The sequence below is a fragment of the Solea solea genome, chromosome 6, assembly GCF_958295425.1.
Source record: "Solea solea chromosome 6, fSolSol10.1, whole genome shotgun sequence".
Classification (NCBI taxonomy): Eukaryota; Metazoa; Chordata; class Actinopteri; order Pleuronectiformes; family Soleidae; genus Solea; species Solea solea.
The window spans coordinates 2233841-2247674 of NC_081139.1; the positions used below are offsets into that span (position 1 = coordinate 2233841).

Sequence of the window (13834 nt, forward strand, 5' to 3'; positions counted from 1 at the left end):
TGTACAGTATAAGAAAGTTATTTAACTTCCAAGAAAGCATTGGTTAATTGACTATCATAAAATAAATGTTCACTTGTTTCAAACTGTTCATAGCAGACGGAGCAATTTGTTCTATTCTCAAACAAATCTAAACATTAAGAATTCTCCTGGAGGTTATAAGGTCATAAAGCATTTGTAAATGCGCCAATTTCCACACTTCAACTTTGGATAAATATAATAAGGATATAATTTCATCATAAAGAATTTCCACACTATATTGTCAGTGAAAGAAACAATTATAACAATTATTTTTCATCTCTATGTGCTTCTCAGCTGCTGCTGCTGGTTAATTTAATTGAAATAAATGTGTCCTTGTATTAGACTGCGCACAGTAGTGTAACAAAATATAAACAACAAATATCTGGTTTGTCAAAGAAGAGAATCAGGAACATATCAAAATGTTTAATGAACTAAACATTATGAAGACAATCTTTTACCACAACAAAGGGTAAAAATACATATTTACACAAAGACATAAGCAAACGTCACAGTTGCTCTCTCTTCTTTCCAACTTAAAACTCACAGTCAAACAGCATCAAATCATAATGTAACAAATGGCTGCATATGGTGTACACTGGAAACATTACAGACTACTGTGATAATAACCATGAGCTCCATCCTGACACTGGAGGTAATAATCAGGCGAGGAGCATTGCTATAGTATGTTGGTATAAGTATGAGTTCAGTGAATGTGTGATGTTTAATCTCAGCTGCAAGTCTGGATCATTATAGATACAGTAAGTTATTTATTTTTTTCTTGATGAGTTTGGACAGCATTTTCAAGGATATGGATCTGATGGTAACTCTCTTGCAGAGACCAAGCAACCCATAATATTACAGACACCCTGGTCTCAATGAGGGTCATGTGGGTAGTTAATTGTGGTGCAACCACAGTATACTGATGGAGAAGAGTTTTAAAAATTAACCACATGTGACAGAGCAAATAGTGGAGCTTGAGTCTGGTCAACAGTTTCTTGTTCATTAACAACCCAAGAGTGCCTGCTCTTCAAAACACGCAGCAGCTGGAAATACATAACTCTAGCAAGCTCTTTATTGTAGTGAAACGATGCGTGAGAAAACACCGGGAGGCTCTTTGCCGTCACCCAGCGCCGCACGGAAGCCTTCTTGTCGCCGAGCCTTTGCCAGCTCAGCAAGTGAGAGGAATGTCCGTGGTTCTGTGATGGCCAGGTCGCTGAGGACTCGTCGGTTCAGCTGAACGCTGGTCTGTGTGGAATAAAAATGACGAGTTAAAACAACAAAGCTTAATTATCCAAGAGAGTAAGGGTGTGCTGCTGTGACCAACCTTTGTAAGGTTGTGCATAAGGGCGGGATACTTCAAGCCATGTTCTCGTGACGCTGCTGCGATGCGTGTAATCCAGAGCTGAAGAAATGACATTAAAAGTCACCTTGTTAATGAAAAACACAGGTCAAACAATCTTGTTTTTCCTCTGATCTATAAGAAAACTGTGTCATAGCAGTGGACATAATGGAGATGAGAGTCATTTGAAAAATTGTACGAGTCGATAGCAACCGTAGATAATGATAGAATAAAAATCAATAAGTAAACAGGAACACAATAGTTGAAAAAGCTTACACAGCTACTACACTACTAATAACAAATTAGAAACATCAATGGTGGGTTAAAAATGGGTCTTTACCGTTCTCATGTTTCGTTTCTTGAGCTTTCGGGATCTGGTGGCGTAAACGAAAGCCCTCCTGACGGCCCGCACAGCCAAACTGTAGCATCGGTTCTTCCTCCCTCTGAAGTGCTAGAAGCAGAGCACAGGAGGATGACTACACATGGTGAGATCATTGTGATTACCCTGTTCTAATCTGTTTCAGCCAATAATTTTGTTTTTCTCAATACAAGCATGAAGCAGAGTGGGACATATTGTTCAAACAGCCGATCGATGTAGTGCAGGTCTCGTCAGACAATGCAATTCTATTGTCATGTATCTCCACCAGTGATTTTATTATCATGTCTTTGTGTTTGTTTGTGATGGTGATGGTGAAAGGGGAGTGGCTGAGTCTTTATTAGTGCAGCTACATCGGGTTCACAGATCACGTATGGGTTACCGACTATACTAGGCATGTTTCACAAACTCTTGCATTGCCACTTAAATGCCGATGATTAACAGAGGATTCTTTCAAAACAGGTCAGAAGAAGGCAGAGAAATTACCACATCATCATTTTTGATATGTAACATACATTTTGATTAGCATCACACAATATATCATGTGAAAAGGAATAATAAGGTGGATAATGGACAAGCTTTGTTACATGCTTGGAAGGGAAGGGTGAGGTGGGTGATATTCACCTGCAACATGCAACTTCCTCAATAAATGAAATCCTACACCCTGCACCTTTAATATAACAACACACAACCAGACTGAGTGAATAGTAGAGGCACATTTGTTGTTTATATTCCTTGTTTCCTCGGTGATGCATTCCTCCCCTTCTATAAACACATAATGAGGTTTAACAGTTGTTTCATTGTAGATCATTAAATGAACATTTAATTCGTACTCTGAATAGTAATTCAGTCGAATCGTGATATTTGATATTTCCACCCTGAGACACAACACAGTGACAGCATGGGAGCCGGTTAGCCTCAATGCTCCTGGACATAGTCCGGTCTTACCCGTGCATGTTTTAGAAGTTCTTGAACTTTCCAGTATCTGTCAGGTCCACGACTTCTGATCCAACAGGACAGCGTGAGGAAAACCATGTCTGCTCACAAACAGCCTCTCTTTGACACAACGATAGTGACCTTTATTCGATTTCACCTACAAAAAGAGCGAGCTCACTTCCAAATGACTCAGGCGCAGGCGCACTAGTGTAGAAAATATGGGTACGTTTGTTTTAAAGCCCCAGACATATGGTGCGGGGAGTGGGCGTCAGCGTTTTCTGTTCACCGCCCGTCGTGTTAGGTGAGCGGGACACGCGCTGCCACAAAAGCGGATATCACAGCCGCGGTGCATACTGGGATGCTGGGTTGACTTCAGGTTAGAGGAGCTCCAAAATGTCGGCTATTGCGTTGACGTCCTTGAGCCGCTGTGGCGTCTTGACACTCCGTTCCTCCGCAGGACTGGTGGTATGTTTAAAGTCATTAGACCGAGTGAGATTAGAGTTTAGATGAGGCTGCTACTGTCGGACACGAGTGTGTTCACGGAGCCCGGCAGCGTCTAATATAACCCGCTGCTCTAGCCGCTAACTAGCTAAACAGCTAACACCCACTGTCACTTGCGGCCAAACTCTGTTTTATTTCCTTGACTATATATTGTACTTATACAGAAAACATACGTGTATATGTATTTTATTATATTATAATATATATATATATATTATATTATATTATATATATATATATAATTATATATATATACATGTGTATAATTTTATATATATATATATATATATATATATATATATATATATATATATATATAATTATATATATTATATAACTTTGGAATAATTGGTGAATATGAACGGTCTGTGGCACTTCGGCAGTAAAATACCTGCCCCTGAGCAAGTCACCTAACCTTGATTGCTCCCCTGGTGCATTCACTACTGATGTGTTATAAAGGATGGGATAGTCAAATCAACTATCACCAATTGGTGTGTGCGTGTGTGCCTTATGTTCCACACTTCTTAGTTCAAGAATTAGTTTTGTCTGACTCTCATACATAAGGCCACAAGAGCATTTCAAAACATAAACAATGTGTATTGAGAGACATTTGAAAGAGTTTTAACCTGAATGATGTGCATATCTTCCACATCTATAAATTCCATACACTTGTTGATACAACCATGTTTATGATCTGTTTAGTTTGCATGATAGAAGTTAGAAGTTGTGCAATATTCAGACTCAAAAGTTGTCCTAGTGTCTGTGGGTTTAGCAATTCCTGTTTCTCTCTTCTGTTGTTTATCGATCACCTCCCTTTTTTTGCCATATACTGATCTTTCTTCTCTGTTGTCCCTGCTGTCAGTCGGTGAGATGTGCTCAAACTGCAGCGGCTCCAGCAGCACAGCCCAGAATAAAGAAGTTTCAGGTGTACAGATGGGACCCAGACACTCCAGGAGACAAACCCCGCATGCAGACCTACGAGATCGACCTCAATACGTAGGTGTTACAGCTTTTCTCTAAGAAGTGTGCAGGTTTAGGAAGGCCCGTGTGTGCCACAGTGTGTCAGTGCAACTTCAAAACCATGCTGATGAGAATCAACACACTGTTATTATTAATGCTTGTGAGCTTGAGAATACTGGGACTCTCTGACTGGTTGTTTCTTGTTTGTGTAGATGTGGTCCAATGGTTCTTGATGCCCTAATCAAGATCAAAAATGAGATGGACTCCACTCTGACTTTCCGTCGCTCCTGCAGAGAGGGTTTGTATCATGGCGTATGCAGTAATAGAACTCTTCAACGCAATAAAGTGCCATAAATGAAACTTGATAATGTTTCATATTTGGTCTTGCAGGCATTTGTGGCTCCTGTGCAATGAACATTAACGGAGGAAACACTCTGGCATGTCTGAACAAGATTGACACCAACCTGAGCAAACCATCAAAGATTTACCCCCTGCCACACATGTATGTGGTGAAGGACCTGGTGCCTGTGAGTAAAAAGTCCTGAACGGAAGGTCTTTGCCCAGCAGGTGCATTTTTTTCATAAAGTCTTCTGACGGGTACAGATTTAACCAATCAGACAGACATCCATTAATCCCTCAAAAAGTGGTGAGGTTTTAAGCTCTGGAAGCAAGCAATCTCTCCTCTTTCTTCAGACTTTTTATTTTATTCACGTTTTTTAATGATTATTATAATTTTTTTTAAAGAAAATTACTAATCATATGCTCTCATCATCACTAGATACTGACTTGATTTGAATAGTGAAGGTGCAGTGAAATGAACCTCCCAGTTATTTGCAATTTCATGCCAATCATTGGCTTTACCACTGATGTGCCAAGGCCTTTAGAATCCACTTCCATGCAGATGTTGGTGCCGTTGTTCCATGTCTGTATAAAATGTTTTACCTTTATGTTTTAAGTGTGCAAATAATTGATCATTTCTTGCTAGTAGATGCATAAAATGCAAATGTTTGTGAGGCTAATGCTATACTGGTGTATTTGTAGCCTCTTTATTATAAGATACATGGATGAATGAATTAATCACATTGAGATGCATTTTGTAAGGTTTTATTTATTAAATGTTTTATTCTCCCTGGAATGTCCTTGTTTCCAGGACATGAGTAACTTCTACGCTCAGTACAAGTCGATTGAGCCGTACCTGAAGAAGAAGGACGAGTCGAAGGAAGGCAAAGATCAGTATCTGCAGTCCGTAGAGGACAGACAGAAGCTGGTACACCGCTCTCTTTACTTTGAGCACTGTAAAGCCCATCTGCTTCATCAAAGTCAAACTACAATATATTTTCTTGCCTTTCTCCTGCGTAGGATGGGTTATATGAATGCATCCTGTGCGCTTGCTGCAGTACGAGCTGCCCGAGTTACTGGTGGAATGGAGACAAATACCTTGGACCTGCTGTGCTCATGCAGGTGTGTGTGAGCACATTAATACTAATGATGGTTGATTCAGGCGAGACCGTACGTCGTTTAAAACAAAGTATCCCCTTCTGTCTCTCAGGCGTATCGTTGGATGATTGATTCACGAGACGAGTTCACAGAGGAGCGCCTGTCCAAACTGCAGGATCCCTTCTCGCTCTACCGTTGCCACACTATAATGAACTGCACCAAGACCTGCCCCAAGGTAACATGTCAGCACGTCATGTACATCTACATGCAGGCTTTCAAATCACAGATGATAATTTGTCACAGACAAGGAATCAGTGCGTTAACATGCACAGTTTAATCGAGCTAAGGCCGTAGTCCGACTAAGACACGCAACCGGACAATTGGCTAACACATTATCCAGGTATGTTAGTCTGACTAAGACTAGTTATATTTTAGTCAGACTAACCAGTTGAAACTTCTAACCTTGTATTGGTTACTAAAGTTGCCATGTTAAAAGTCACTTCAGGAATCAGCCGTTTTTAAGGTTATAAATGCACATTTTCCCCATGGTCAACAAACTACAGGCATATACTGCCTTCATTATCCACGTGTTCACCATGTTTCCATAAAATATGATCCCAAAAAATCCATCTCTGGGACTTTGAAGGCTCCATAGAAAATACATTGTGCTTTGCAGAACTTGAAATCTCAAAATAATTCTCTTTCTCTTTCACTCTTTGTCTCTTTTTCTCAGGGGCTGAATCCAGGGAAAGCAATAGCTGAGATCAAGAAGATGATGGCCACATACAAGGAGAAGAAGGCTGCTGCTACTGTCTGAAACTCCACATCTGGCTTTTTGTCCAACCTTTCCCTCCATGATTAAATTATATACTCATTAAGAATGCTTTATGAGGTCTGACGGGCCAGTACACCAGTCTATCTCTGTGTGTGTGTGTCTGTCTGTCTGTATGTATCTCTATGTGTGTGTGTGTGTGTGTGTGTGAGTGAGCTTGGACTTGGTGGTACACAAACGCACATGTACAGTCTGAATGCAGGAAAGTGAGTGTGTGTCTGAGTCTTGTGTGTGTGTGTGTGTGTACGTGAAGCTGCATTTTCATGTGCATAGACATATTCTCAGCTTGTTTCCTCTCAGGTGAGCAGCACCTTCTCAAACATAAAGGTGTAAATGTTCCCTCAGATCATCAACAGACCAACAATAGACTTTGTTAATGGAAAATAAAGAGCTGAAACCTACCTACCCTTTCACTGTTATTGTTCATCACTTGCCCACTCAGGGTTCAGTTTAAGTATTAGTATTATACATCGTGTTGGCCATTATGCAATAATAGTAAAACACATCAAATGTATATTATTGGGTGTTGCTGAAATGTTGAAAGATGATAGAAGACTAAAATGTATATAAAACAAGAATGTAGTCGGTGTCTATACAAAGAATGGAAATAAATTAAGATAGAACATAAATCACAGCTATACAGATAATCTTAATATGCAACATGAATAATCCAATCAGCAGCAATCAGTATGTATGTAGTGCTGGTGTATAGATGTGCAGGGATTTGGTTACTGCTACTGAAGTGACTGATGAGTTTATCCATAGTTGACCATTAACATTACAGAGTCAGCCGAGGTGAAGTAAAAGTACCACTATTTTGATTACATTTTTACTTAAGTACTAGTAAAAGTACTGGTGTAAAAATGTACTAGTAAAAGTACTGGTGTAAAAATGTCCCTCTGGTGACAAGGGGACACAAATCTCATGTGAATTGTTTTTAATTAAAGGCAAACTTTACAAATTAAAGTGCTGACTAAATAAAATATGTAAACAATATATCAGTCAAAATGGGTCAAAGGTCACAAACACTTTAACTTTCTCACTCAATCAGGGACCTTAATTAATTCACCTGTCCTCATCACTCATCTGTCCTCATTGACTCACCTGTCCTCATTCATTCACCTGTCCTCATCTTTCACTCACCGGTCCTCATCACTCATTCACCTGTCCTCATCAAGTTTCCCATGTGTGAGTTTTAATTAAAGAAAAAATGCAACATTTTTTGATGGATGTGATTTGAAACGTAGTAAAGTACAGTACTTCCAAAAAATAATGAAGTAAAAGTAAAATTAAAAAAAACAAATAAATAAAAAGTACACCCAAAAAAAACACAACACAACTCAATTACAGTAACGCGAGTAAAAGTAATTCATTACTTTTCCACCTCATACTGAGAGTCAGTGGTTCTGGTTAGACCCGGGTCTTTTGGGGTCTGGGGGGGCTGGACTGGACTGGACTGGGAGGAGACTTGAGATGCGGGGTGGTGCAATGTGGCTGTGCGCGCTCCTGCGCTCAGAGGACACATGAGAGAGCTGAGCAGAGTCGGACCAACCTGGACCAAAGTGAGGTAAGACAACCGGGGGGGAAGTCGCATTTTGCACGTTTTAAACTGGACCTAGTTTTTAATGCACACAGCGCAGAAGACTAAACTTTCTGCTCAAAGTTATGAACATGAAGTAACAACAACAACAACAACAACAAGAAGAAGAAAAGAAACTTTAGAGACAAGACTGCGCTGATTGGATGATGCAGATTCAGACGGCGCTTCAAGGACATTCGGATTGGAGCATCAGTCAGAGTCCACTGTAGACCGACTGTAATGGTGGATGAATTGCGTGCATGTTAATGGCTGTGGTGAGCTGACATGTGGTCCTGTGTTTTCACTGGAGAGAAGAAGAAGGAGGAGGAGGAGGAGGAGGAGGAGGAGGGACTCTCACAACACAGCCTGCAGCAATGGCACTACAATGGACTGTGTCTGGAGGGTGGGGGGTCAATGAGGGCACATGCAGACACAAGTATATATTACTCGTTATTTGGGCGGGGGGGTCATATTTTGATAAAATCAAAGGCACACTGTGTGTGTGTGTGTGTGTGTTTGGAGGGGGGAGATGGGGTCTGTAGCTGGGAAGGAGAAGGAGTCCTTGGGGAGAAAGGGGGGGCTAATCACTCCCAGATGTGTGCTGTGAAAACATATGGTTCCCGATCACCACTGTGATGCACAAGAAGAATGTGTGTGTGTGTGTGTGTGTTATACTGGACCACGAACACACACACACACACACACACACAGATTTATTGTAACACATGTAGAACTTGTGCAAACAATGTTTCCATCACGTTTCGTGTGCGGCCTTCACTTCGGGCCGCATCCAGTTTGCTGAGAGAGAGAGAGAGAGAGAGAGAGCTGGAGGGTCCACGGTGTAGGATGTGTGTGCATGAAGGAGGAGGAGGAGGAGGAGGAGCGTTCATACTTTCCATGAAAGTGGAAAAGTAGTTTAGTCAGTGCTGCAGGAAGGATCCAAGGATTATGCATTTGGTGACAACTGTGGCTTCTCTCTGTCTCACAGACTGAAGAAAGTGAAGGTGTAGATCTGGTTCACTGGTGTCCTCATGTCCTCATGTCCTCATGTCCTCATGTTCATGTTTGCCCTGTTGTTGGGGTGAAGATGAAGGACAGGGGGGTAGGAGGGGGAGAGGAAATGACCAGTGAGGGTGACAAAAGGTAAAAGGGAAGGATGTGGAGACACAGACACAAAGAGGGGTGGGGAGGGGTGAAGAAAACTAAGGGTGGGGCTGGGGGGGGGGGGGGCTCTCTGTGTTTCTTTTCCTGGAATGCAGCGTCGAGACTGTCTGCTGCAGCGAGGGAAAGTGGGAAAACAGAGCGATTGTTCTTAGGGAGACAAACGTGCCACCACATTCTTGCTGTCAGAGTTTTCTCCCCCCTTGTTTTTCTTTGCCGTGTCTGTCTGGGGGCCAGTGGAGGGGGTTTGGACGCGGGTTATTGGGGTGGGGGGGTGGTCAGAGGAAGAGCAGTGGGGGGTTATGAGAGGTGATGAAGGCCACTGGGAAAGAGAAGAGAGGAGAGGAGATGAGAGTTTATCCACCGTATGTTGCTCTGCTCTGACTCTTCATCCTCTCCTCTTCTCCCTCCAGTGTTGAAGTCAGTCTACCTCCCACAGTGACCATGAGAGTCCTCCTACTCATCTGCATGCCAGGTAAATGCACCACGGTCCTTCATCACACTCACTTTTTACACTGGTTCACTTCTCAGAATGAAACACTGGTATAAATACTGGTCAATAGTAGTAAAGGGACGATGCCACTTTTTTTATGTCCGATACCAATATCGATATCAAAAACTTGAGTCTCTGACTATCTATCGATACTGATATTAGTCCGATACCGTCATTCTTAGACCATTTATGAACGTATGAAGCTGTTAAAAAACACATTTCAAAGACATCATCCTCCACCTGTGCAACAAATATTGTTCTCCCCAAAAAAAGAAGACGTAAACAGTCCGAACATGACTCAGCTGGTTTTTATTTGCCCGATATCTGAAAAGCTGAGTATAAGTATTCAGAGAGTGACTCACATGTGTCAACGCACCAAGATTATTATAGTTTACGAAAACTCAAATTGAACTGTTAATTGAAATAAAAATAAAAACTAGAGTTTAAAAACAATAACTGGGTCAAATTGAATTGTGTGATGACAAAAATAAACTAAAATGAACTAAAGTTGTCGTGAAACTGCTTAGTTTTCGTCTTTGTACATTTATTTCATACATAATCCATTTGGCTTCATATGAAGTGTGTTAAAAAAGTCACGCTGGACACACCCACGTGGCCAAGAACACAACCTCATGTGCAATAAAGAGAATTAAAGTTGTTTACAGGACCAGTGTGTAGGATTTAGTGGCATCTCGTGGTGAAGTTGCATATTTTGCAACCATTAAAGAATAAGCTTTATACTGCTCATCCAAGTGTGTGTGTGTGAGAAACGAGTTGTGGCATAAAAACATGAAACTCTACTTTACTGAGTGGGAATAATACACAACTCCTTATATGGACGTCCTGGTTGTTTATAGGTCACATAGGTCACAGGCTTAAAAAAATGCTTTTTTTCCTGTCTTCTTATATTTTGAGTTAAGATTCTTTTTATATTGCATTTTTAGCAGTGATATAAAGTAGTGATAATTGTGCAGAAGTCACATGAAAGAGAGCGTTTTTCTTTACCCTGTGTATATACTGTATGTCTAAAGTTTAAACATAGTAATGGGAAAAAATCAGCCGGAATCCCCTGCGTTCGAATGGTTAATGTCTCATTGTTGTGATGACCTTGTTCCTCAGTTCTGCTGCTCGCCCAGGGTCAGTACGAGGAGCCGTTTCCATTGCTGGGTGAGTTCAGGAAGACTCTCTCTGGCCCCGTTTGTTCCAGCTCAGCATCTGTTCCTGATCTCTCTCTCTCTGTCTCTGTGTCTCTCTGTGTCTCTCTCTGTCTGTCTCTCTCTGTCTGTCTCTCTCTCTCTCTCACTGTCCTCTGACATGTCACCTCGCCCAGAGGACTCTCTCTCTGTCTGTCTCTCTGTCTCTGTCTGTCTCTCTCTCCTCTGCTTGTTATTTACCACCCGCGCAGTGTGAACAGCATCTTGACTCGTCTGCATGTTATTATTTGTAAACGTCTTTCTCATGAAGTCATGGATTACGTGTCCCTGTGTTGGTCTCATGAAGCATTTTCTTCTCTCTTTTTCACAGATTATGTGCCAGATTATTTTCCAGGTAAAATGTCTTTTTTTTTATTTTTAATGTTTAAATGTGAGCGTGCTGGACAGAATAAAAAAAAAAAAAGATCATCTCATGATCACTTCTCCTCTGTTTCTAGAGAGTCCAGATACTGAACTACCCGACTCTCTTCCTGGAACCTTCCAGCAGCAGGTTAGACTTCACCCGGTGGTCCGTCCAGAAAAAACAGGTATATCTGCTATAGTTACAATTTCCCTCTTGCATCAGTATATTTAAAATAGGTTTGTGTAACGTGTCGACAGCGACTCACTAACTATTAAATCTATTTTCCATGTGGATGTCAGGATCTGATGTGGAGACGGAGCCCACAGAGCCCGGCCCTCTTGGTAAGAGAGCTGCAGAAATGGGAGGGGAGATAATTGAGAGTTGTTTACTCGTGCGAGTGGAGAAAATCACTTTTTTTTTCTGTTTTTTCTGTGTGTCCCAGATTGCAGAGAGGAGCAGTATCCCTGCACCAGACTCTACTCGGTCCACAAGCCGTGCAAGCAGTGCCTCAACAGTCTCTGCTTCTACAGGTATTTAAGGACGTTTGATAAGACGTCAACCAAACATCCATCCATCCAATCACAGCTGACACACTTTACAGTAGCATATTAGTACAGTATTCTTAGTGCAGTAGGGAAGGACCAATATATGGCAGTCCATGGCCAAGTGGAAACCATAAGGTTGCCGGTTTGTGTTCCCACCAGGTCAAAATAGGGCCCCATTGACCCCAATTATCCTAATTCTAGGAAGATTTCTAATAGAGGACGGGTTAAATGCAGAGAAGGAATTTATTTATTTATTTTAATTAAACAAATTGAAATATCCTTAATATTTCACCTAAGTGACTTTTAAAATGCTGTCTCGCATGCCAACATACAGTCCTGGTGATTTCTTTTAAAGTGCCACAAGGGGAGCCTACATTTGCCCATTTCATTCCAGGAAACTCATGATTCGTAATGGCCTCGTTTCAAATGATTCTTTACACTTAAAAATATGAAAAACATCTTTTGTGCAAAATTAAAGGGACACTTCACCCAAAATAGAATTTCCAGAGATAAATGTGTTATTCCATTCTCAGACAGTGGATCTGAGACACATGTCTCAGTCCCACAACAGAGGACATTGGAATTGGAAAAAATAAATAAATAAAAAGGACAAAAGAGTCAACGTTAAAGTCACTTCCTTCAAAGAAAATAAAAGCCCTGCACTGTTACTGTGTTTCGGTCAAGTTTTATGAGTAAAAGATCGGGAAAAAAATCTAATAGAATCTGACTCAAACAAACACAGCAGCATCAGAATGGTTTTAAGTTTATTCTTCATTGGACCAAGTGGGAATAATTGTATTTTTTGTACAATTACTGGCATAATATTGTGAATTCAGGATAATCATGATGAATCAAGAAAATGAGATATGTTATTTTTGTTCAACAGAAGGTTTTATTGCACAGATGACATAGTGATGCAGCTGTGGTCGCATCAAAAACACTTAACTTAACTTAACTTAACTTAACTCAATCACTCGTACTTCAGTGTGTCAGCCTCACTGTGTGTGTGTGTGTGTGTCTCTTATTCAGTTTGCGACGGGTCTACGTCATCAACAGGGAGGTGTGCGTGAGGACCGTGTGCGCACACGAGGAGCTGCTCAGAGGTGTGTTCCGTTTAGTCCGTGTTTACAGTATGTGTGTGTTCCACTTAAGTCTGACTCCTCTTGTCTGTGTGTGTGTGTGTGTGTGTTTTCAGCGGACCTGTGCCGTGACCAGTTCTCTCGCTGTGGCGTGGCAGCGCTGAGCGGACAGTGTGCGTCACTAGGAGGGAGCTGTGGGAAAAGCTGCGGCGGCTGCTGATCCAGATCAGGGACACAACCTGCCCACGTACTGCCGCCGCTTCCTCAACCTGTCCACATCCTCCTCGTCCTCCCTCCGCTTCCTCCTCTTCCTCCTGACTCTTCTACCGCAACTCATTACTCTTGTGTTAGGTTAGGCTCAACTCCTCCTCCTCCTCCTCCTCCTCCTCCCGCTCAGTAGATCCCGTGTATGGTTAAATATAACTTTGATGATTGTATGAATCACTGGTGCTATAAACACATCACACTGGTGCTATAAAGAATTAACCTTTAGAGACGCACATAAAACTGCAAAAATGTAGTGTTGTTTTGTTTGTATCACATTAATCTCTCTAATGCTTTGTTTGACACACGTTACTGTACTTTGTGTTGAGACGCAGTCGTTGTCACGATGATCTGTGCACTGACATCGGGCAAAACTAATTGGTATCTGGGGGCCGTCGGCAGTCTCACTGTAGAAGACCGTGAGACGGGAGAGGAGGCAGACAGGTGGTGAGTGACCTCAGTTTTTGTGGATCTGTGCTTAGCAACCAAAGCTGCGAGCGCACGCCGGTGCATCCCCTTCCAACCCCCCCACCGAGGCAACGCGTGCCCTGAAAAGGCACCTCACGAGCCGCCTCTGTACTACTGCTTTGTAAAACTGTCACTATAAAGACTGAGAAAAAAAATAAAACCTTTTTTTTTAACTAAGCTGTTTCGTGAGTGTGACTGAGTCAAATGGCTCTTTTCCACGACATGGTCCCGCCTCTCCTCGCCTTGGCACAGTTTGGTTTGCATGTCCACTAGAAAAAAGTACCGACTG

At 41.7% G+C, this 13834-nt stretch overlaps 3 protein-coding genes across 4 annotated transcripts; 2 read left to right on the forward strand and 1 right to left on the reverse strand.

The window, feature by feature from the left end:
• Positions 1 to 426: 426 nt before the first annotated feature.
• On the reverse strand, positions 427 to 2881 carry mrpl20 (mitochondrial ribosomal protein L20). Its single transcript, XM_058630984.1, has 4 exons — positions 2682 to 2881; positions 1698 to 1808; positions 1343 to 1420; positions 427 to 1263 (listed from the first exon to the last, which is right to left on the reverse strand). Exons 1-4 carry the CDS (start codon positions 2766 to 2768, stop codon positions 1090 to 1092), a joined length of 450 nt encoding a protein of 149 aa, XP_058486967.1. The 5' UTR covers positions 2769 to 2881; the 3' UTR covers positions 427 to 1089.
• A 107-nt stretch (positions 2882 to 2988) lies between these two features.
• sdhb (succinate dehydrogenase complex, subunit B, iron sulfur (Ip)) lies at positions 2989 to 6800 on the forward strand. Its single transcript, XM_058630965.1, has 8 exons — positions 2989 to 3134; positions 4033 to 4166; positions 4343 to 4428; positions 4521 to 4657; positions 5281 to 5397; positions 5490 to 5591; positions 5680 to 5802; positions 6301 to 6800. Exons 1-8 carry the CDS (start codon positions 3063 to 3065, stop codon positions 6382 to 6384), a joined length of 855 nt encoding a protein of 284 aa, XP_058486948.1. The 5' UTR covers positions 2989 to 3062; the 3' UTR covers positions 6385 to 6800.
• Positions 6801 to 7880: 1080 nt separating this feature from the next.
• Positions 7881 to 13718, forward strand: mfap2 (microfibril associated protein 2). 2 transcript variants are annotated; one of them, XM_058630971.1, is made up of 9 exons: positions 7881 to 7966; positions 9553 to 9614; positions 10752 to 10799; positions 11157 to 11180; positions 11284 to 11373; positions 11489 to 11530; positions 11632 to 11719; positions 12764 to 12837; positions 12930 to 13718. In XM_058630971.1, exons 1-9 carry the CDS (start codon positions 7923 to 7925, stop codon positions 13031 to 13033), a joined length of 576 nt encoding a protein of 191 aa, XP_058486954.1. In that variant the 5' UTR covers positions 7881 to 7922; the 3' UTR covers positions 13034 to 13718. The 2 variants fall into 2 exon arrangements, with proteins under 2 accessions (XP_058486954.1, XP_058486953.1); XM_058630970.1 differs by lacking the exon at positions 7881 to 7966 and adding an exon at positions 9051 to 9121.
• Positions 13719 to 13834: the final 116 nt, after the last annotated feature.